General features: G+C 46.1%; 1 protein-coding gene across 1 annotated transcript; it reads right to left on the bottom strand.

Moving 5' to 3' along the window:
- Positions 1 to 1,505: 1,505 nt before the first annotated feature.
- Positions 1,506 to 14,340, bottom strand: WDR87 (WD repeat domain 87). The gene is made up of 5 exons (XM_010348011.2): positions 14,266 to 14,340; positions 12,094 to 12,264; positions 8,529 to 11,404; positions 7,470 to 7,741; positions 1,506 to 6,784 (listed from the first exon to the last, which is right to left on the bottom strand). The coding sequence occupies exons 1-5, from the start codon at positions 14,338 to 14,340 to the stop codon at positions 1,506 to 1,508; spliced, it is 8,673 nt and encodes a 2,890-aa protein (XP_010346313.1).
- Between the last annotated feature and the right edge of the window lie 7,996 nt (positions 14,341 to 22,336).

Genomic DNA, 22,336 nt, shown 5'->3' with positions numbered 1-22,336 from the left:
ATCCCAGCACTTTGAGAGGCCAAGGCAGGTGGATCACAAGGTCAGGAGTTCGAGACTAGCCTGACCAATATGGTGAAACCCCATCTCTATTAAAAATACAAAAATTAGCCAGGCATGGTGGTGAGTGCCTGTAGTCCCAGCTACTCGGGAGGTGGAGGTTGCAATGAGCCGAGATCGCAACATTGCATTTCAGCCTGTGTGACAGAGCGAGACTCTGTCTCAAAAAACAAAAACAAAAACAAACAAACAAAATTAGAAAACTAGGGCCCAGTAAGGCCATTACTTGTTGAAGGTCATTCAACTGATGATTGGCAATGTCTGAGCTAAAGCCCTATGCTGTCTCCTTAAGTGTTGATTTCATGTATTTGTGTCAGGAGGCTTATAAAGAATCTGATAAAAGCTACAGACTTTTTCTTAGCAGAAAAAAAAGCACCTAACACATGCCAACTACTTTTTTTCATTTAATTTGAAGAGCTTCATGAACTCTTGAAGTACATCTAGACCTCAGGTTATGGAAACCCTAAGCTATCAGAAAAATCCAGTCATCAGATGGAGGTGGTACTGGCTAAAACTTGCTGAAGATTATTCCTTTACTCTGAGAGACTCCTCAACACCCAGCATTTCTGCTTTCTGGGACTCAAATCATCAGCATGCAGAACTACAATCAGAAAAATAGAGTCAGCTCCACTGTAGGCCCCCAAATACTAAGGGATAAAATATTGCATCTTCTGATCCTAAAGCCCATTCTCTTTGCATCATATCAAGACCTCTCATATTCATGCCAAATATACATTAGTTTGTGTGCCTGGTACTTTCCTTCTTAGAGTTCTTGGAGGGGATGGTGGGAAGGTATGAAGAGGACAAGGACAGACTCCTCTGCCTCAACATATCCACATGGTGAGCACCACTGTCTTTTGGGATGCTTCCCCCATCTCAGAAGTATGTGAGTAAATGGTTTCCCTGGCTACCTTCCTGGGGAACTAGTTTGGGGGGAAAGAAAACATCAAAGTACTTGTTGCAAACAAGAACCTCCTCTTTATTCCCCATATAGAAGCTGTGTTTCCAGAGCTGGGAAAGGGCTTTGACCTGGCCCTACCTCTATGTGGGCCCAGAGATGAAGGTCTAGGTCTGGGCATAGTGGTTCACTCCTGTAATCCCAGCACTTTGGGAGGCCAAGGCGGGCGGATCACCTGAGGTTGGGAGTTCGAGACCAGCCTGACCAACATGGAGAAACCCCATCTCTACGAAAAATACAAAATTAGCTGGGTGTGGCAGTGCATGCTTGTAATCCCAGCTACTCAGGCTAAGGCAGGAGAATCACTTGAACCCGGGAGGCGGAAGTTATAGTGAACCAAGATTGTGACATTGCACTCCAGCCTGGGGAGCAAGAGCAAAACTCCATCTAAAAGGGGGAAAAAAAAGAGAGAGATATGAATGTCTGATTCTGGTGACCAGGACTTTCTCCAGTTGGTAATGAAAGGTCCCTACCTCCAGTCAGTGCCAAATTAGGGAGTGGGAGCAGCAATGTGTGTCAGTGCCTTGGTGAGGTGAATATCAGCTTGAGGCAGGCTCTTCCAGGCAAGTTCTAAGATCCCATACTGGGCAATGCCCATGGGAAGGATGGTGTGCACATTGTTCTGCCCAGGGACGGGTACCACACCCTGGAACTCCTGAGGGCCTCTAGCAGTATGAGAGCTGCCACAAAACAGGCAGTAGAGCAGCCGTTCCCCGGGAACTAGCTCTGTGGCTTTTAGGGCCTCTTTGTAGATGATCTCTTGGGGTTGAAGTTCCTCTCCCTGCAGTAACTCTAGTAGAAGCCTCTGGATTCGGGGGGACTTAAGTTGGTACAGCTCCATAAGCTGGTTGAACTGTTCCATCCAAGCAGCACTGTCTTTTCCGTATCGCTGCTGCAGCATCCGCAAAACGTGGTACAGTGCCACAAATGTCTCCCACAAAGGCAACTTTTCCTTTTTTTTAGAAATGGGCTGTGTCTTCTTCTCCAACTTGGGCAATTTGGGAAACCTGCGTTTATCCTTAAAATCCCAGAAGTCCTTTTGAAACATCAGTGCCAGGGTTTGCTTTTCCACAGAGGCATGGACCCTTGGAAAAATGTCTCCTGTGGCAGGATGAAAGTATTGCATTGCCATCTCCTTGTGGGCAATGGATATCTGCTGTGCCCTCTCACTTCTGTAAGGCTCTCCTAGAAGATGCCAATTTTTAGCCCTTGGGTCTGGAATCCTCTTGGTAGCTAATGGGGATTTTCGTGTGGGAACAGCCAGAGGTTCTAGCCAGCTCTCCTTTTCCTTTGCTTGTATAGGAGGAATCACTTTCAGGTATTTTGGACTCGTGGACTCCCTACTTGGTTTTGAGATCCTTGCGCCTTGTAACTCCAGGGCCTGCCTGTAACGGTACACAATGGCTTCAAGTTTGGCCAGATGCAGCCATTCTAAATTTCCCTTTGAGGCAAGGTCTTTGAGGAGCTGGCACAGTCTGTGGAAACTGTCCTTGGAAAGCTCTTCTCCTGCTTCCATTCGTTCTAGGACATGGCAGATCCACTCTACATCTGAGAGGCTTACGTCTGCATTTTGTTCCTTAGCCGGGATTTGGGAGAGAGGGAACTGCACCTCAGTCTGTCCCAGCAGAGACAGATGCTGCAAAAGCCACTTCCACTGGGGACCTAGTGGTTTATGCTGGAGTTCCTGAGCATCCACAGTCTTCCTTAATATGTGGGACATAAATGGGATTTTTAAGTCCTGTTCTTGGGACTCCAAAACTGTATCCAAAACAGGGGGAGGTATGGGTTCATATTTTCCTGACACTTCTCTTTCTTTATCCATTGTCCCTGAGAATTTCCTGGGTATTTCAACTACTGTGGCCTTTTTATCTTCCCAGGATATCTGTTTCTCTGGCACTGGCACTGGTGTTTTCTCTTTCATCTCCAGAGCTATTGACACCAGTTTCTTCAAAGGGGTTTTTAGAACTCTTAGTCTCATAGCCCTGTCTTTGACATGAGAAACTCCTTTTCCAGTGGAAGGGACTTTTTCCCTTCCTCTTAGGCTCTTTCTTTTTTGTTCTTGTAACTTAAATAGTTTTTCTCTTTTTAAGATCTCTTTTTCCTCATCTACCTCTTCTTCCAGTGAGCTGCTCTCTTCTTCATCTTCCTTGTCACTCGAACTTTCTAACTCTTCCTCACTCATAATTTCTTCTTTCTCCTCCAACACTTCTTCCTTCTCCTGAACCTCCTCCTCCTTCTTTTCCTTTTTCTTCTCCTCCTCCTCCTCTTCCTCTACCTCCCCTTCCTCCTCTTCCTTTTCTTCTTCCTCCTCTTCATCCCTTTCATCCTCCTCCTCCTCAGAAGACAAACTCTCTTGCCTCTCTAGTTCATTTAACAGGCTTTCCATTTCTTCATAAAAATGCTCTTCACTTTCCACCTCATCCACTTGACTGGGAAACTTTTCCTTTGGTTCAACTTCCTTGGCCTCTTTCTTCTTTCTCCACCTTCGTTTAAGGAATGGGATTACCTCTTCTTCTTCTGTTCCTCCTTCCACTTCATCATCCAGTGTGACTTCTGAATGTGCTCTGGCCAATCTGTTCTCTTCCTCAGTTATTTTTTCTTCTTTGTTTGTCATTTTTCTCATTTCCTTGGCCAGTTTTCTCTGCTTCCGAGTCAGTTTTTTTTCATCTTTAGTCAGTTCTGACTTCTCAGAAAAATCCCATGCTTTGATATCCAGTTTACTCTGTTCTTTATTCAGTCTGCTCTCCTTAGCAAAGAGTGACCTCTTTATCTTTGTCACCTTTATTTCTTCATTGGTTAGTTTTCTTTCATCCCTGATTAGTTTTTGAAGTGCCTTTAGGATTTTGTTCAGTTTTGCTGGTTCCTTGGAAAGGCTCTCCTTTTTTTTAATCAACATCCTTGCATCCTTGGCTAACTTCCTTTGCTCCTGGGCATATATTCTCTGTCCTCTAGTAAATTCCAGTTTTCCTTTGGCAATTTCCCTTTTCTCTATGGCCAGTATCCTGTCTTCATGTAGCAGTATATTCTCCTCTAGTAACAATTTCCTCTCAGCTAGTTCTTGTTCAACTTTAGTCATTTTCCTTAGTTTTGAAGTTTCGGGAGTCTCTCCCGTAGACGGAATTTCCTTTCCCTCCACTAGTCTCATCTTCTCTTCGGCCAGTCTTTTCATTTCCAGGTTCAATGCCTTTTCTTCCTTAGCAATATCCAACTCTCCTCTGAGCCGTTTCTTTTCTTGGACCATTGCCTTCTCCAGAGCTGATTTCATTTTCTCGTGAGCCAATTTCTCCTGTTTCTCGGCCAGACTATCCTCTACTTGGACCAATTTTTTCTCTCTTTCGGCCAGTTTCTCCTTCTTCTTGATCACTGTCTCCTTTTCCTGTATCAGCTTCTCATCTATCTGAGCCAGTGTCTTCTTGAAAATTTTCAATTTGTTGTTTACTTGGGCTAATTGCTTTCTGTTGTGGGTGAGTCTTTCTTGGCCATAGAGTAGATACTCTTCCCTCTGAGCCAATTTTTCCTTCTCCTGAGCCAGATTCTCCTTTTCCTGAGCCAGATTCTTCTTCTTCTGGTACACTTTCGCCTTGTTCTTTGTGAGTTCTTCCATGTTGTCAGTCCATCTTTCCCTTTGCTGGGCCAGTTTCACCTTCTTTTCAATCAATTGCTCCCTTTGCCAGGCCAGTCTTTCTTCTCCCTCGGGCATTTTTTCCTTGTCCTGGGCCAGTTTCTCCTCTTCCTGGGCCAGTTTTCTCTCTTCTTCAGACAGTTTCTCCCTTTCCCAGGCCAATGTCTCCTCTTCCTCAGCCAGTATCTTCTTTTCTTCAGTCAGTATCTCCTCTTCCTTACTCAGCTTCTCTTCTTTCCTAGACAGTTCTTCCGTGTCCCATGCCAGTTCCTCCAGTTTCTGGGCCAGCTCCTTTTCTTGCCAGTCCAGATTTTGCTGCCTCTGGGCCACTTCTTCCACTTTCTGAACCAATATGCTTTTTACCTCGGCCAGTTTCCCTCTTTTCTTTGCTAGTTTCTCTTCTTCTTTAGCTACTTTCTCGCACTGCTTGGCCAGTTTCTTCCTTTGCCGGGCCAAGTTCTCTGCCTCCTGGCTTAGCTTCTCCCCTCTAAGGGCCAGTGTTTCCTCTTTCTGGGCAAACCTACCTTCTGCCTCGGCCACTTTCCCATCCTCCTGGGTTTTTTTGATATACTCCTGGGCCAGTTGTCTCTCTTCCTGGGCCAATTGTCTCTCTTGTTGTGCAAGTTTCTCTTCTTCTTGTGCTAATTTCCTCTCTTCTTGGGCTCGTTTTTTTTCAGCTCGGGCTTGTTTCCTGTGAATTCGGGCCTGTTTGTGTTCTTCTTGGATCTGTCTCTGCTCTTCTGTGACCTGCTCTTCTTTTTCTTCCGTCTTCCGAGACACTTCTTTCTCCAAAGTCACTACTTCCTCATCCTTGTACAGTTGCTCCTTGGACTTAGATGACAACATGTTTTCCCAGACTTGTTTCCACTCCTCCCATTTCAGCTTTCTCTCATCCTCCTGAAGCATTTCCTCCTCCAGGGATGGCTTCTCTCCAGCCTGGTGTAGTTTCTCCTCTTCCTGAAGAAGCCTCTTCTCCCAGTCTTTCTTCCATGCCTTCCAGGATTTCCTGGACTTACCGTGGACCTGTTTCCACTCATCCCAGGACTTTTTCCAGTCCTGCCAAGATGGTGTCCTCTCAGTCATAACTGGTCTTTGTTCTTGTTCGACCACTTCCTCCTCAAGTGTGGCCATTTCCTCCGCTTCCTCACTCATATCCCTCTCTTCTTTAGTCATTTCCGTCTTTATTTTTCCCCCTTTTCTTTCCCGCTGGACAGCTTTCCTCTCTTGCTTAGGTGACTTCTGAAAGGTTTTCTTCTCTTCTTTCCTTGGTATTTGTTTTCCCTTGGTTACGTCACCTGGTTCTAAAAAAATAACTTTCTTTTTCTTGCCTTTTTTCAAAATCACTTGGGTTTCCTCCAAGCCCGGCATGTCTCTTGCTGTCTTTTGTGCTTGTTCTTCTTCCCTTGGTATCACTTCCTTATGTCCGATCACTTCTTGTGTCACATCTTGTGTCATGTCCTCTCTAATTGCTCCTTCATAGGTAAAACTTGGTTTTTCTTCTGGCGGGACTGCATCCCAATCAAAGTCCTCAAGTAGAACCTTACTTTCTTTCTTCAACAGGGGGCAGATCTCCTGAAAGAGTTCCCAGCTGGGGTGCCTATCTACTAGTGTCTCCTGAGCAAATTTCACTAGCTCAGTGTTTAGATTTTCTGACATTTCTGTTTGGGAACCAGATATCCTCAGGGTCATAAGACGACATAGATCATCCCGCCATGTTAAGCTACCTCCAGCGGTAGACCTGCGGCCAGAGACTCCAGAGGCTCCCCGTCCTTGAAGTTTAAACTTTTTAATAACTGGCTGTTCTATTACAGGAGGTTCCCCAGTTATAACTTGGGCTTCTTCCTTCTTGTGCTTCTTTTTGGGTTTCTGAGCTGTTGCTTTTTTGCCTCTTTTGTCACGTATTTTCCTCAGCCTCTTCAGGGTCAGTGCAATGCGATCCTGTGAGATATCTTTCTCTTGAGAGTCAACATCTTTTAAGACCTTTATTACACTGGTGATTGAAGACCATTTGGAAGGGATGGGTGCTTCCTCCATCTCAATTGATGCAGCCTCAGTCCCACTTTCATCCTCTGAGAGACCCAGTTCTATGCCCATATGTTTAGAGCCTCTCTCTTTCATCTTCTTGAGACCCCGCAACAATTTCCGGCCTGCAGGAAAAATCGAGAGATGGAGGTGAGCAAACCCTGGGAAGCAAAATGAAACCCTTCCCAATATCAGATGTGAGCTAAGAAGAGCTGCCATAAAAAAAGTACCAACAGAGAAGGCTGAGGACTTTAAAAAAAAAAAAAAAAAAAAAGCGTTCTTTTTGCGTTATTCCTATCCTCCAACTCCTGCCAAATCCTAGAGAGCTGGGCCTTAGAGTCTTCCTGAGTTTGAGTGGATCCTTCTTAAGAGAGTGTCTATAATGAGATCTTTCTACTTAGCTCTCTTCCCACCTTGTATCTTTTTTTTTTTTTTTTTTTGAGACAGAGTTTTGCTCTGTTGCTCAGGCTGAAGTACAGTGGTGCAATCTCAGCTCACTGCAACCTCCACCTCCTGGGTTCAAGTGATTCTCCCACCTCAGCCTCCTGAGTAGCAGGAATTACAGGCACACCATCATGCCTGGATAATTTTTGTGTTTTTAGTAGAGACAGGGTTTCACTATGTTGGTCAGGTTGGTCTTGAGCTCCTGACCTCAAGTAATCTGCCCGCCTTGGCCTCCCAAAGTACTAGGATTACAGCCATGAGCCATCGTGTCCAGCCAGCCCACCTGGTATCTCTTGATCCACTTTAACCCTAACTACCCTGCCTCCTGGGGACCCTGAGGCATGGACCAGATTACCCCTTACATACTATGCTTTCTGCCCCCTGCTCGGCCTCGTCGTTGGCCTTTGCTGGGCTTGATGGCTACTTCAGGTTCTTCAGAACTTGTTGAGGCTCTCATGGAAAAGGATTTAAGCTCGGAAAGCTTTGAGACATCTAAAGAAAAAGCTGGCTTTTCATCGCTACTTGACAAGGTCAGATTTTCATTCAATCTCTGCTCCACTTGAGTGTAAAGGATTTGGAGATCTGTGGCCCGCATCCCCAGTAGATGATCCAAGGGTTCCTCCCCGATCATCTCCTGCCTATGAAAGTCAAAGGAGAAGAAGGATTATGCTGAGTCAGGAACAAAAGGGAGAATGGGAAGAAAAGAATGGCTGTGGAACAGGCAGGAGGCTTGACAAAGTGGCCAAGAGAGATGGCATATGTAGACGAAAATAATGGCCGAGATGAAAGAAAGCATCTAGGAAGTCAAGATGGCAACAAACGGAATGATCTGTATTGGAGGCCATAGGCGTAGGAAAAAGGATGAAAATGGAACTTGAAGAGGTAGGGGACACATAGGAAAAGCAATGGAGAAAGGAGGTAGGTATAGTGGCCCAGTGTTACTGTGTTCCTCCATGCATTATGGAGGAGGCTCACACTTGTACTCCTAGCACTTCAGGAAGCCAAGGTGGCAGGAGATTGCTTGAGCCCAGGAGTTCGAGACCAGCCTGGGCAATATAGTGAGACTCTGTCTCTACAAAATGTTATCCGGTGTGGTGTTGCATGCTTGTAGCCCCAGCTACTCAAGAGGCTGAGGCAGGAGGATTGCTTGAGCCTGGAAAGCAGAGGTTTCAGTGAGCCAAGATCATATCACTACACTCCAGCCTGAGCAACAGAGTGAGACCCTGCCTCAAAAAAAAAAAAAAGGAGGAGGAGGAAGAGTGAGCAGTCAGGGGATTGTCAAGGATAGTAATCTAGGAATGAGCAAAGGCTATGAGAAAGAAGAAAGGTCAGAGAGAATTAATGAACAGTGTGAAGAGATAGCAAAGGAAAGGAAGGGGGAAATGGAGAATGGCATAAAGAACTGAAGGAAGAGCACAAACTTACTGCATCTCCTGAAAAGTCTCTGGTTTCTGGATCAGCTGTAAGAGTGAGGTCCTAGAATGGATTCCAATCTCAGCCATGAGCATTAGGGTCTTGTTCCTCACTCTTTCATCCTTGTCCATTAATCCTTGAGCCAGAGGCACAGCAAAAAGATGAGTAATCATTCCTAGACGCTTCAACCCTTCCCAAGCTAGTTCTCGGATCAGTGGGTTGGAATTGGTTGTATCATCCAGTAGCCTATGGGCTGTCTCAGAGCGTAGGGTTGGAGACACCTGGTAAGAGGCAAAGATTTGCCCTAGTGCAGCAACACAGGATTGGTACTTCAGCGAGGAAGCATGGATCATAATATTGAGCATTGCCTCAATCATGCTGTTAATGGCTATTTCACTCATCTTTCTTCCCAGCCAACTCCGGTTTCCTGTATCTGTAAGGACACTGTAGGTTACTTCCTTGGAAAGTCTCATTTCTAGGAAGTGTTCATCCTCCTCCTTCTTTGGATATTCTATATTACTTATAGTTCTTATCCTGCTGTGCCAGAAAAAGAATTCTTGAGACTTGTCCCATTCCAACTCTCGCTGGGGTGCATGCAGATTGCACTGTAGGTATATTGGGGTGCCCTCTGGCCAAAGACGGGCACGAATCACCGAATTGGGGATATAGCAATCAGGGGCAAAAAGCCATTCCCGCCCATGACCAAAGTAGTATCGCAATATCTGATAGGGGTTGAGTCCATCCCAGCTAGTCAGTTGTAGTTGGGGAGGAAGCACATAATGGTGATGGTAACGTTTGCTCATCTGCATCCAGTCTTCCATGTCCTGCAAAGAATAATACATGGAGGAACACAGTAACACTGGGCTTCCTTCCTCGTCTTCTTCTATCACATGTGGCACAGAATGGTCAAAGGCAATGGCCCGGTTGTTGACAAGTTTCTCCAGACCCACTAATTTCTGTTGCCCTTGTCCAAGGTAGATGTACTTGGGCACAAACATGGTCTCAAAGGAGAAGAAGAAGCTTGGTATGAAAGGCTTAGGGGCTTCCAGTACTTCATCTGGTAAACTCATATAGGAAAGGTGAGTCAGCAGGGCTGGGGGGAACAATTTTAAACAGGACACCAGGTAAAGACTCTGGTTGAAAGTCACAAGCAGGTCACCCCGGTCATTTGCAAAACAGAGTGGGCCAAAGTGCAGTGATGAGTCCAGAATGGCTATGAGTCTGCCATGGAAGTCCCAGATCCGAACAGAGCCATCTATAGAACCTGTGACGAAAACACTCAAGGACAGGCAGACGTCAAAGGATGTGATGGCACACTGGTGCAGAGGCAGTGTTTCTATAAATTTCAAGCCATCCTGTGACCCAGAGGACAGAAAATTATGGAACTTCCAGAGACGCAGGCAGTTCGTCTCTGTGATGGCACCCACAGACTTGGGCAAGAGTATCAGATGTGTGAGGTGACAGCTGCTGAGAATGCTGGCGAGAGGCTGCAGATGCACTTTGACCCCACCAAGCACAACTTCTGACAGGTGCACATAGTCATCCATTCCATAGGAACAGAGCAGAGAGTTTCTTCGGCCACCCATATTCCCTCCAGACAATGTGGAGAGTGCCAGTACAGCACCAAAGTGCATGAATTTTTCTAACCGGGCACAGCTGTGCTGGGAGAGCACTCTTATCACACCACTCTGGTGCCCAGAGAATATCAGTCCCTCCAGGCCCCGCCCCAATTTAAAATGCCCGTAAGCCAGGCATTGTACAAAGTCCTGAGAATTTGGGGAGGTGCATAAGAGATACTTGGCTGGGCAAGGGCAGCGGGTTGTGTCAAATACCAGCACCTCGGAGCTGCCTGTTGCTACAAAGAGCTCCTCTTTACCTGGGTCGTAGGCCCAATCCACAGCCCGGTCCAGGATTGAGAAGGGCCAGGTGATAACCAGAAGATCCCCTGTTATTGGGGACACAAAGCGCAACAAGCCATCCTCAGTAGTACACAGGATCCGGAACCAGTTATCCCCACAGCAGACCCGACGCAACTGCTGGGGAGCAGAGCCACAGACATTGAAGAGGCTGTAGAAGCAGGGTAGGCGGCGCAAGGAAAAACTGTGGGCAGTTTGGCAGAAGAAAGTAATGCTGTCAATAAACTGGAGCCGGTACAGCTCCTCACCAAGCTCTAGCCGCCGGAGCAGGTTCCCTGAAGTCAGGTTCCACTCCTTGATTAGGCTGTCACTTCCAGCTGTTAGCAGGGTGTGGGCCTCTGGTCGGCTACGGATACAGATCACTGCCGACTGATGGGCCTGGAAACTGTGGAGTGGATTGCCCTGATGGAGGCTCCAAACTTGGATTTCCCCAGCTTGGTTTCCAGCATAGAGAAATCCCTGATCAAAACAGGTGAAGCAGCAGGTGATGGAGGAGCCACTGCTGGTAGATGTGAACCTCTTCACCTCTCCCAGCTGGCCCTTGCCCTGGCGCATAAGGACCCTCACCACCGTCTCACACAGGGCCAAGAGGGAGCCATTGGGACCATTTAGCACGATGTCCTGGACAAGCTCATCACCTGGCATGGAGACTACGTGGGCTATTTGGAGGCCTGTGCCACCTCGCTCAATGACCCAGGTGACCACTGCCCCCAGGATGCCAGACAGCAGCATCTTCATTTCTGGGTCATAGCAGAGGCAGCTGATGTTGAAGCGGCAGGGCACTTTACCTAGGGGTTTGAATGCCCGAAAGTGGTCCCCAAAGAGTCGCAGGATCAGGTCACCACAGTAGACCACAAGGATATGAAAGGAACCTGTGTGGACCATGGACTGGATGGGTGGCAATCGTTCAGTCATGGAAAATGTTCTCTTCTCAACCATGTCCTCAGTTTTGCTCTTCATCCATACTACAGCCTAGAAGAGAATAAGATGGAAACTGCCTAGAGATGATAGTAGAGGAGGAAAGGACAGAATGTTCCCATATTTCCCCATGTTTTGTGCTAAGGAGGGATTAGAGGATGCTAGAGTGAGATTTTATCCCTTAGTGATGGGAATTGGAAGTACAGTAGAGGCAGGAAGCCTAGGACCTTTTTCCTAACTTTGGTCTACTTCAGGGAACCATGAAGCCTACTTAACTTGGGGACTATAATTGGAGAAAGGATGAGGGGGGATTCCTGGTTTCAGACCACATTTATTCATGGAGAATATCTTCCTTTGTCAATCTGGGTTAAGAGCTCCATAGAGAGAATGGGCCAAGAAGGGGAAGGAGAAGGGGAAGGAAGGCAGTCTTTTTTTTTTTTTTTTCTTTGAGACAGAGTTTCACTCTTGTTATCCAGGCTGGAGTGCAATGGCGCGATCTTGGCTCACCGCAACCTCCGCCTCCTGGGTTCAGGCAATTCTCCTGCCTCAGCCTCCTGAGTAGCTGGGATTACAGGCATGCGCCACCATGCCCAGCTAATTTTTTTGTATTTTTAGTAGAGACGGGGTTTCACCATGTTCACCACAATGGTCTCGATCTCTTGACCTCGTGATCCACTCGCCTCGGCCTCCCAAAGTGCTGGGATTGCAGGCTTGAGCCACCGCACCCAGCCTGGCAGTCTTACCTGTATTTCTTTTGTGCTCGATGTCACCCAAGAGAGGGAGGCGAAGAAGTAGGCATCACTGAAGTAATAGCATACACACGGCATATTTTGAGGATAGCGAGACTCTTTGAACAGTATCTGGGACCGGTCGCTCAGCACAACTAGGTAATTCTTTGGATCTTCTAAAGGTTGCTGGAGAGAGGCGTGGCATAAACTAAGAGGCCAGGACACACAGGCACTAAACATATTCTTGCACAAGTCACAACTGGAGCAGTTCCCAAAGTCATGCCTCCCACTCCTGTTCCACCTACCTGTGCACAACTTATCACCTGCGGGACAGTTACACTTCACAAGTGTGTAACAAATCCCCCAATGCATGAAGGAACCCAACCATGCAGGGCCTCTGTGGCCAAATCTTCTAGTGTGAACACAGGGAAAAATGATGTTATTTCCAACATGAAGTTAGCCATGCCTTCTGCCCTCTAACACTTTTTTTTTTTTTTTTGAGACAGAGTCTTCACTCTGTTGCCCAGGCTGGAGTGCAGTGGCGCAATCCGCTCATTGCAACCACCTCCCGGGTTTAAGCGATTCTCCTGCCTCAGTCTCCCGAGTAGCTGGGACTGCAGGTGCATGCCACCACACCCAGCTAATTTCTGTATTGTTAGTAGAGATGGGGTTTCACTATGTTGGCCAGGCTAATCTCAAACTCCTGACCTCATAGTCCGCCTACCGTGGCCTTCCAAAATGCTGGGATTACAGGCGTGAGCCACTGTGCCCGGCCTAATTTTTTTTTTTTTTGTATTTTTAGTAGAGATGGGGTTTCACCATGTTGTCTAGGCTGGTCTCAAACTCCAGACTTCAGGTGATCCTCCCACCTCAGCCTCCCAAAGTGCTGGGATTACAGGCACGAGCCACCACATCCGGCCCCCTCTAACATTCTTGCTTGTGTCTAGAAGGTACACGTACCATAAAAGATACAATATTTAACAGAATATTCAGACAAGTACACCACCTTACACCCACATGGAATATAGCAGAGTCTCCCAAAGTCAGTGCAGCTCTAAGTTACTAAAGCTTAAAGCTGCACTAAGTAAGATTCTTGGGACACCCCATCTGGCCTTTAAATCTGACAGAAAATAAACATGTATACAACATATATATTATCCCACAGTGATAGAGTACATGCTATCAAATATGCATCTGGGATCCTTTTTTATTTTTAAGACAGGGTCTCCCTCTGTGGTCCCAGGCTGGAGTGTAGTGGTCTGATTTCAGCTCACTGCAACCTCTACCTCCCATGTTCAAGCTATCATGCCTCAGCCTCTGAGTAGCTGAGACTACAGGCATCCACTGCCACACCTGGCTAATTTTTTGTATTTTTAGTAGTAGAGATGGGGTTTCACCACGTTGCCCAGGGTGGTCTCAAGACTCCTGAGCTCAGGCGATCCACCTGCCTCAGCCTCCCAAAGTGCTGGGATTACAGGCATGAGCCACCATGGCTGGCCCTGGGATCCTTTTACGCAGAGCCAACCATAGCAAAACAGATTGGCAATTGTTCTCTCTGTTGCCTTCTCCCCTGTTTTAGAAAATCTCTCTTTCCAGAAGGTCAGTTCCTCTAACAATGCTCCAGCATGTATACTTTCCACTATCGAAATGTCCTTGTGAGGCCAGGTGTTGTGGCTCACGCCTGTAATCCCAGTACTTTGGGAGGCTGAGGTGGGTGGATCACCTGAGCTCAGGAGTTTGAGACCAACCTGGGCAACAGGGTGAAACACTGCTTCTACTAAAAATATAAAAATTAGCTGTGCATGGTGGTGCACGCCTGTAATCCCAGCTACTCAGGAGGCTGAGGCAGAAGATTACTTGAACCTGGGAGGTGGAAGTTGCAGTGAGCCAAGATCGTGCCACTGCACTCCAGCCTGGGCAACAGAGCAAGACTCTGTCTCAAAAAAAAAAAAAAAAAAAAGAAAAAAGAAAAAACAAAAAGAAAAAGAAAAAGAAAAAGTCCTTGTGAGAGGTCTGTGACTGATGGAAATTGATGGCCTACTTCCTACTAAGGGGATAATTGTCTTTATGGTATACCCTGTTTGCTTCCTGTTCTCAAGGACAATCTGTGGCTCTTCTGAAATGCTCATTACTATAAGACAGGTAGCAGCCAACCCATAATACATTTATGTCCTACATATATATTACCTTGCTTTTATTTACGACGTCATTTATGAGAAGTTTTAAATCTTTCCACAGGGGAATGAGTCTGGGGGAAGACATCACCGTGAGTATCCCTTGGCCCTCCTGAGGACCGTTGCTTAAAAACCTGTGGGAATCCAAGAGAGCCTGGCTTAGTCACTGCCACTTTCCAAGCAGCTAAGACTCAGAAGGCAAGAACGATGAACTCATGTTTATTGAACACCTCCTGAAAGTCAGGAACTGTGCACAAGACATACCTTCTCGTGTCATCCTCTCTACAGCCCAGTAAGGTAGGCATTACCTCGTTTTATAGATGAGAAAACTGAGGCTTGGAGAGAGCCAATGGGGAGTGAATCCTAGCATGTTTCTATCATAACCTAGTAAGATATATGGGTGAGAGAAGCAGAGAAACCTAGATAGGGGCTGGGAAATAATACTCTCACAGGCAAATAATAGTCCTTCACATTTTGTGGTATGTCCAGAGAGCATTTTGTGGGTTCCTGATTCCTGGGGGTAGGTTTTGTTTATTTATTTATTTCTGAGACAGAATCTTTCTCTGTCGCCCAGGCTGGAGTGCAGTGGTGCAATCTTGGCTCATTGCAACCTCCATCTCCCAGGGTCAAGTGATTCTCCTGCCTCAGCCTCCCAAGTAACCGGGACTACAGGTGCCTGAGACCATGCCCAGCTAACTTTTGTATTTTTAGCAGAGATGGGGTTTCACCCTGTTGGTCAGCCTGGTCTTGAACTCCTGACCTCAGGTGATCCCCCATCTTGACCTCCCAAAGTGTTGGAATTACAGGCGTGAGCCACTGCGCCCAACCACTTGGGGGTAAGTTTTTAAACAATTAAAAAATCAAGTGATCCTCCTGCCTCAGCCTTCTAAGTAGCTGGAACCACAGGCATGTACCACCATGCCTGGCTAACTTTTTAAACTTTTTTTTTTGTAGAGATGGGGTTTTGCTATGTTACCCAGGCTGGTCTAGAACTCCTGGGCTCCAGCTTCAGGATCCCAAAGTGCTGGGAATACAGGTGTGAGCTACAATACCGATCTGTAGGTCTTAAAATGCATATTGCTGGGCTCCTGCCCCAGCCCTACTGAATCAGAAGCATGGAAGTGGGACCCAGGAACCTTCACTTGTAATGAGCTCCCTGGGTGATTCTACTAACATTTGAGTCTGACTGCTGAAATAAGAAATGGAGATACGGGGCACCCAGACTAAGAGTCAGCCCCAGCTTGCACATACGGGGAGAGGATAGAGCCATCTGGCCTTGCAGCAGGCTTCCCTGGCCTTGTGGAATCAGGTAGCTCATTTTTGTTTGTTTGCTGAGATGGAGTTTCAATTTTAGTATATGTGCTGCTGAAGCGAACACTTGTTTGTTGAGATGGAGTTTCATTCTTTTTGCCCAGACTGGAGTGCAATGGTGCAATCTCACCTCACTACAACCTCTGCCTCCTGGGTTCAAGGGATTCTCCTGTCTTCGCCTCCCAAGTAGCATCACCATGCCCAGCTAATTTTGTATTTTCAGTAGATACGGGGTTTCACCATGTTGGCCAGGCTGGTCTTGAACTCCTGACCTCAGGTGATCTGCCTGCCTCGGCCTCCCAAAGTCCTGGGATCACAGGCATGAGCCACTGAGCCTGGCCTCAGGTAGCTCTCTTACAGGAGGTACATCTGCTGTTCATTTTCCTTAGCCTTCATGGGGACAAACCTCTACTTTTCCTGATTGTACAGTGAATTACTTTTAACACTCCCCCTCTGTCAGGGAGTCTCTCATGACTGATGTGACAATGGGCTAGTTTTTCCTCATTTGTAAAATAAAAATGCCACTGTTGGTTATGTCACAGGATTGTTGTAAAAATTTAATAGGATTATTTATATGAAAACCCTTTTAAGCATACTCTGAAACGACAAACACTTATGATTGCTGTTTGTAGGCCAGCCTAGTTCTCAGACGGGTGACCACTCCTCTTTCCTTCCCACTCATACTTCCTGCTTTTCAGGTGCTCTCGAAACATATGACAGTTAAATTTATAGTCTGGCCAGCAGAGGGCAATGGAACCCAACCTTGCCTTCCAGATGAAGAACTTCATCTGTTCAGAGAAATAGTGGGAACTTAGAAATGCAAATTATTGTGCCTCATCCCATACCTACTCAATTGAAAATTCTGAGGTTAAGGGCCATCAATATGAGTTTTGTTGTTGTTGTTTTGTTTTTAAGATACAGGGTTTTGGCTGGGTACAGTGGCTCATGCCTTTAATCCTAGCACTTTGGGAGGCCAAGGTGGGCAGATCACCTGAGGTCAGGAGTTCGAGACCAGCCTGGCCAACATGGTGAAACCCTGTCTCTACTAAAAATACAAAAACTAGCCGGGCGTTGTGGTGGGCGCCTGTAATCCAAGCTACCTGGGAGGCTGAGGCAGGAGAATCACTTGAACTCGCGAGGCAGAGGCTGCCATGAGCTGAGATTGTACTAATGCACTCCAGCCTGGGCAACAGAGTGAGACTCTGTCTCAAAAAATAAATAAATAAATAAATAAATAAATAAATAAAATAAAAGGCATCATCATAGCTCACTGCAGCCTTGAACTCCAGAGCTCAAGTGATCCTCCCACTTCAGCCTCCCAAGTAGCTAGAACTACAGGCATGTGCCACCACACCTGGCTAATTTTTGTTTCTTTGTTTTGATTTTGTAGAGACAGGGTCTCACTATGTTGCCCAGGCTGGCCTTGAGCTCCTGGTCACAAGTGATTCTCCCAACTTGGCCTCCCAAAATCCTGGGATTTTAGGCATGAGCCACCATGCCTGGCCTGTTTTGTCTTTTTGTTTCAATTTTTGTACAGATGGGAGTGGGGGTGGGGTGGGAGTGGAGGTGGGGCAGGGGTGGGGGCCTGTCACCATGCTGTCCAGACTGGTCTTGAACTCCTGGCCTCAAGCAATTCTTCCCACCTCAGCTTTGCAAAGTGCTGGGATTACAGGCATGAACCATTGCACCTTGCTTCAACAATAACTAAAGTGTGAGAAGCACTGGTTTAAGAGAACTGTTGGGAGTCCCAATTCATTTGGTCTGGGCTTCCTGAAGCAAGGTCTGCTGAACCCACCCTCTGGTATAGTGAAGCCAGGGCTCTGTATTGCCACAGAGACTTGCTCACTGGATTTGGGGTGGGGGAAAGCAGCAGACCAAACTTATCATCTCACATGCAGACAGTGGAGGAGAGTCCACAGAAAAGCTTTCAACATCAATCATTTTGTTAGTTCTTGAAAGAATCCTGAGAGGCAGATGTCATCATCTCCATGGTATAAAAGAGAAACATGACCTCAGAGAGGAAAAGGGGTGTGTTTGAGTGTACATAGGGCAGATCAAGACTAAGATCCAATCCACAGTTCAGGATTCTTCTACTGTATCAGAGGAGGAAGAGGTTTTGCCAGCTGATACTAAGGCTCTCTGATCTACAGATCCACTCACAATGGGAGCTTGGAACTGGCTAGCAGCACACAGCATCCTTCATCTCTTTCCACACTCCTCAGACTGCACGCTGCCCACCTGTGATAACTTACTTCCTCCACTCTGTTTCTGAACACGTTTCAGGCTCCAGTGTGATTGGCTTGAGATCCTGCACAGCAGTGGATGGCCCTGCAGGAGTTACCCCAGGCCAAAGTAGGAGGCTCACTTGCTTGTGGCCAGAAGTTCAAGGCCAGCCTGGGCAACATAGTGAGACCCTGTCTCTATTTAAAAAAAAAAAGTATCCAGGTGTGGTGGCATGCATCTGTACTCCTACCTGGGAGGCTGAAGTGGGAGGATCACTTGAGCTCAGGAGGTTGAGGCTGCAGTGAGCTATGATGGCCCCACTGCATGCCAGCCTGGATGGCAGAGCAAAATCCTATCTCTTAAACACACACACATACCCCAAACAATAATCACAGCTCAGAGTTACCCCTTCTTGCAGCTCCAGAGCTGCTGAGAGAGTAGTCATTTGTAGCAAATTTGCAGTCACTGACATTACTTCCCATTATTCCAAATATGTCCACTGGGTCCCACTTCTCTTGACCAGCCTACAAAGAGCAATTGGCTGGGACTATTTGGGGGAACATTTCTAGGGGCTGACTGAGTGAGAAGGAGGGCTTTCAAACCCCAAATCTCTATGTTTATTTAATTTTATATGCTTTTTTTTTTTTTTGAGACAGGGTCTTGCTCTGTTGCCCAGGCTGGAGGGCAGTGGTGCAGTCACAGTTCACTGCAGCCTCAAAAATCCTGGGCTCAGGCAATCCTCCTGCCTCAGCCTCCTGAATACCATCCCCACACCTGGCTAATTTATTTAAAAAAATTTTTGTAGAGACAGGTTCTCACTCTGTTGTTCAGGTGATCTCAAACTCTTGGGCTCAAGTGATCCCCCTGCCTCAGCCTCTCAAAGTGTTGGGATTATAGGCATGAGCCACTGCACCTGGCCCTTTATGTTTATTTATTTGCTACTGTCTCCCACTTCGTAGACCAGTTTCCTTGGGTTAGCCCCAGAGGGGCTCCCTAATCAACTCCCTAATCCTAGTGCCCGTCCTTAAAAGCAAGTTTGTAGTGAGTTCCAAATGCTTTAATTCCAATGGTCTTGATTGTTTAATATCTTTTATTTTTAATTTATTTTTAATTTTTTTTGAGATGGATTCTCATTCCATCACCCAGGCTGGAGTTCTGTGGTGAAATGTCGGCTCACTGCAACCTCCACTTCTGGGGTTCAAGCGATTCTCCTGCCTCAGCCTACTGAGTAGCTGGGATTACAGGCACACACCACTATGCCCAGCTAATTTTGTTTTGTTTTGTTTTGTTTTAGTAGAGATGGGGTTTCACCATGTTGGCCAGGCTGGTCTCTAACTCCTGACCTCAGGTGATCTGCGTGCCTCAGCCTCCCAAAGTGCTGGGATTGCAGGTGTGAGCCTGGCCGATTGTTTAATATCTCAACACAAAGATAATCTATGGGAGAATTTAAGCTCTGTGGCCAATTTAGTGTGAAGGGTATTTGGGACCAACGAATGTTATTCCTGCTGAGTGTGGAGACAAACCAGGTGCGTGATTGGGCATTGACACTGGAACTATATTCCTTTTCTTAGCAGCAGTCCACTGTAAGGTACAGTGTTGGTGGCCTGAGAGAAGGCAAACCTCCCACGAGCGTTGTCTTCTTAAAGAGAATTAACTCTAGGGGGCGCTGCACTCCACGACAAGGTCAGGCCCCTGGGGTCCCTTTGGCTCACTCGTTGGCTCCGATGTGCTGTTAACAGGTGTGTGTGGGGGATCCAGGCAGGTTTCTTGCTCCCTAGAGCTTACAGTTATCAAAGAAGAGATATAAAATAGATTACAATGGGAAATTCTAGGTGATGGGTTACATTATCCTTTAGAACTTTTCTGCAACTTTTGTCTCAAATTAAATTCAGTTTTTAAGTACAAGGTGCTTTGAGGACATATAACAAGGAGAACTGACCACCCAAAAGGAAGGTGATGTGCGCACCACACTGTGAGATAGGGCCCTACATGGATTCAATAATCTTGCAGGTGGTCTCACATTTGGGGGACAGGGGTGCAGAAAGTCTAGCTGGTATCAGAAGGTCCTAATTAGTTGACTGTAAAGTCAGAGGGGCCACCTAGGCTTACTTGATTCTTTGAATGACATTAGTAATCAGGAGTCCAAGTGTGTTCCCAGGGCCCAGGAGTGCTACTGTGGCCTTCAAGTGGCTGCGTAGCTAGGGCTGGGGTTGGAACACATTTGACTTGTTTTTTTTTTTTTTTTTTTTTGAGACGGAGTTTCGCTCGTTACCCCAGCTGGAGTGCAATGGCGCAATCTCGGCTCACCGCAACCTCTGCCTCCTGGGTTCAGGCAATTCTCCTGCCTCAGCCTCCTGAGTAGCTGGGATTACAGGCATGCACCACCATGCCCAGCTAATTTTTTGTATTTTTAGTAGAGATGGGGTTTCACCATGTTGACCAGGATGGTCTCGATCTCTTGACCTCATGATCCGCCCACCTTGGCCTCCCAAAGTGCTGGGATTACAGGCGTGAGCCACCGCGCCCGGCCACATTTAACTTTTTTAATGGGAAGGAATAATTTTCCAGGCTGACAAACATACATTAACAGGGTGGGCTAGTTCCTGTTGGATGGAAGAGTTACTCTGGATCCCTGAGAAGTAATGACAGTATCCAGGATTAATTAGGTTTTAAAGTAGTAACCTGGCACTTTACATATATATTAATTCTTATTTGAGACAGGGCCTCTGTCACCCAGGCTGGAGTGAAGTGGTACAATCATGGCTCACTGCAGCCTCGACTTCTCTGGCTCAAGTGATCCTCCTGTCTTAGCCTTCTGAGTAGCTGGGACTACAGGCTAGTGCCACCACACATGGATAATTTTTGTCTTTTTTTTGTAGAGATGAGGTTTCACCACGTTGCTAGTCTCAAACTCCTGGACTCATAGGATCCACTTGACTCAGCTTCCCAAAGTGTTGGAATTACAGGCATCAGCCACCACACCCAGCCTATTTTGTTTAATTCTTACAATTATTCTAATAACTTAGCTATTATCCTTCCTGTAATCAACATCTTTTGAAAATGGACATGGAAAATATTGAACATGTACTAAGGGGCAGATAAGGGGAAAAAAGTCACCTTTTCACCTCTAACTATCTGGTCCTGTTTCCCCTTCCCAGAGGTAGTTCTGGTTGTGTCTTTCTTTTGTGGGTGTGTGTGCTTTTTGTTTTGTTTTGTTTTTTTAAGACAGAGTCTCTGTTGCCTAGGCTGGAATGCAGTGGCATGATCTTGGCTCACTGCAACCTCTGCCTCCTGGGTTAAAGTGATTCTTAAGCCTCAGCCTCCTGAGTAGCTGGATTACAGGCATGCACCAGCACATCCAGCTAATTTTTTGTATTTTTAGCAGAGATGGGGTTTTGCCATGTTGGCCAGGCTGATTTTGAACTCCTGACCTCAAGCGATCTGCCTGCATCAGCCTCCCAAAGTGCTGCGATTACAGGTGTGAGCCAATGTGCTTGGCCTTTCCTGTCTATTTCTAAAAGTGTTCTGTACATACACAAGCATATATGTAAAAAGTATTTTTTTAATCTTTATCTCTGTACTTTAGGATAAAAGTATTTTTCTTATAAAAGTGTAAGTATACTGTATACACTGTTCTTCACCTTTTTTTCTCTTAATATAGCTTTGAGATTAATTCATATTAATACATACAGCTATTTCCCAACAGTTGCTAGCTGCAGGGTATTTCACTGTGTGGCTGAACTATCATTTATTTATTCAAATTTCTATTAATGAACATTGGGTAGTTTCCAGACTTTTGCTACTAGAGCTAATACTACAAATGAATATCTTTGTTAGTGCCTCATAAAGTTTTAATTTTATTTGATTTTTAATTAACTTAAATTGTAGAACTGAGGCTGGAATTATGCCTGTAATTCCAGCACTTTGGGAGGCCGAGGCAGACAGATCATGAGGTCAGGAGATTGAGACCATCCTGGCCAACATGGTGAAACCCCATCTCTACTAAAAATACAAAAATTAGCTGGGTGTGGTGGCACATGCCTGTAATCCCAGCTACTCGGGAGGCTGAGGCAGAAGAATTGCTTCAACCAGGGAGTCGGAGGTTGCAGTAAGCCGAGATCATACCACTGCACTCAAGTCTGGCAACAGAGCGGGACTACATCTCAAAAAAAAAAAAAAAGAAAGAAAAAGAAATGTAGAACTGAAACAATGAAAACATTTTTCCATTAAACCTAACTTGGAATAATATTTTGGATATATTTGAGTTTAAATAAAATATTAAAATTAATTTCATGGCTGGGCAAAGTGGCTCATGCCTATAATCCCAGCATTTTGGGAGGCTAAGGTAGGAAGATGGCTTGAGGCCAGGAGTTCAATACCAGCCTGGGCAACATAGCAAAAAAAAGAAAGAAAAGAAAAAGGTAAATAAATGATAATGATAAATAAAATGAATTTTACCTGTTTATGTAAAATTTAAAATTGCATACATGGCTTGCATTACACATACAAACACACACAAACTTTTTTTTTTTTTTGAGACAGGATTTGCT

This window comes from Saimiri boliviensis, chromosome 14, assembly GCF_048565385.1.
Source record: "Saimiri boliviensis isolate mSaiBol1 chromosome 14, mSaiBol1.pri, whole genome shotgun sequence".
In the NCBI taxonomy this organism is placed as follows: domain Eukaryota; kingdom Metazoa; phylum Chordata; class Mammalia; order Primates; family Cebidae; genus Saimiri; species Saimiri boliviensis.
This window is presented reverse-complemented; position numbering and strand designations above follow the sequence as displayed.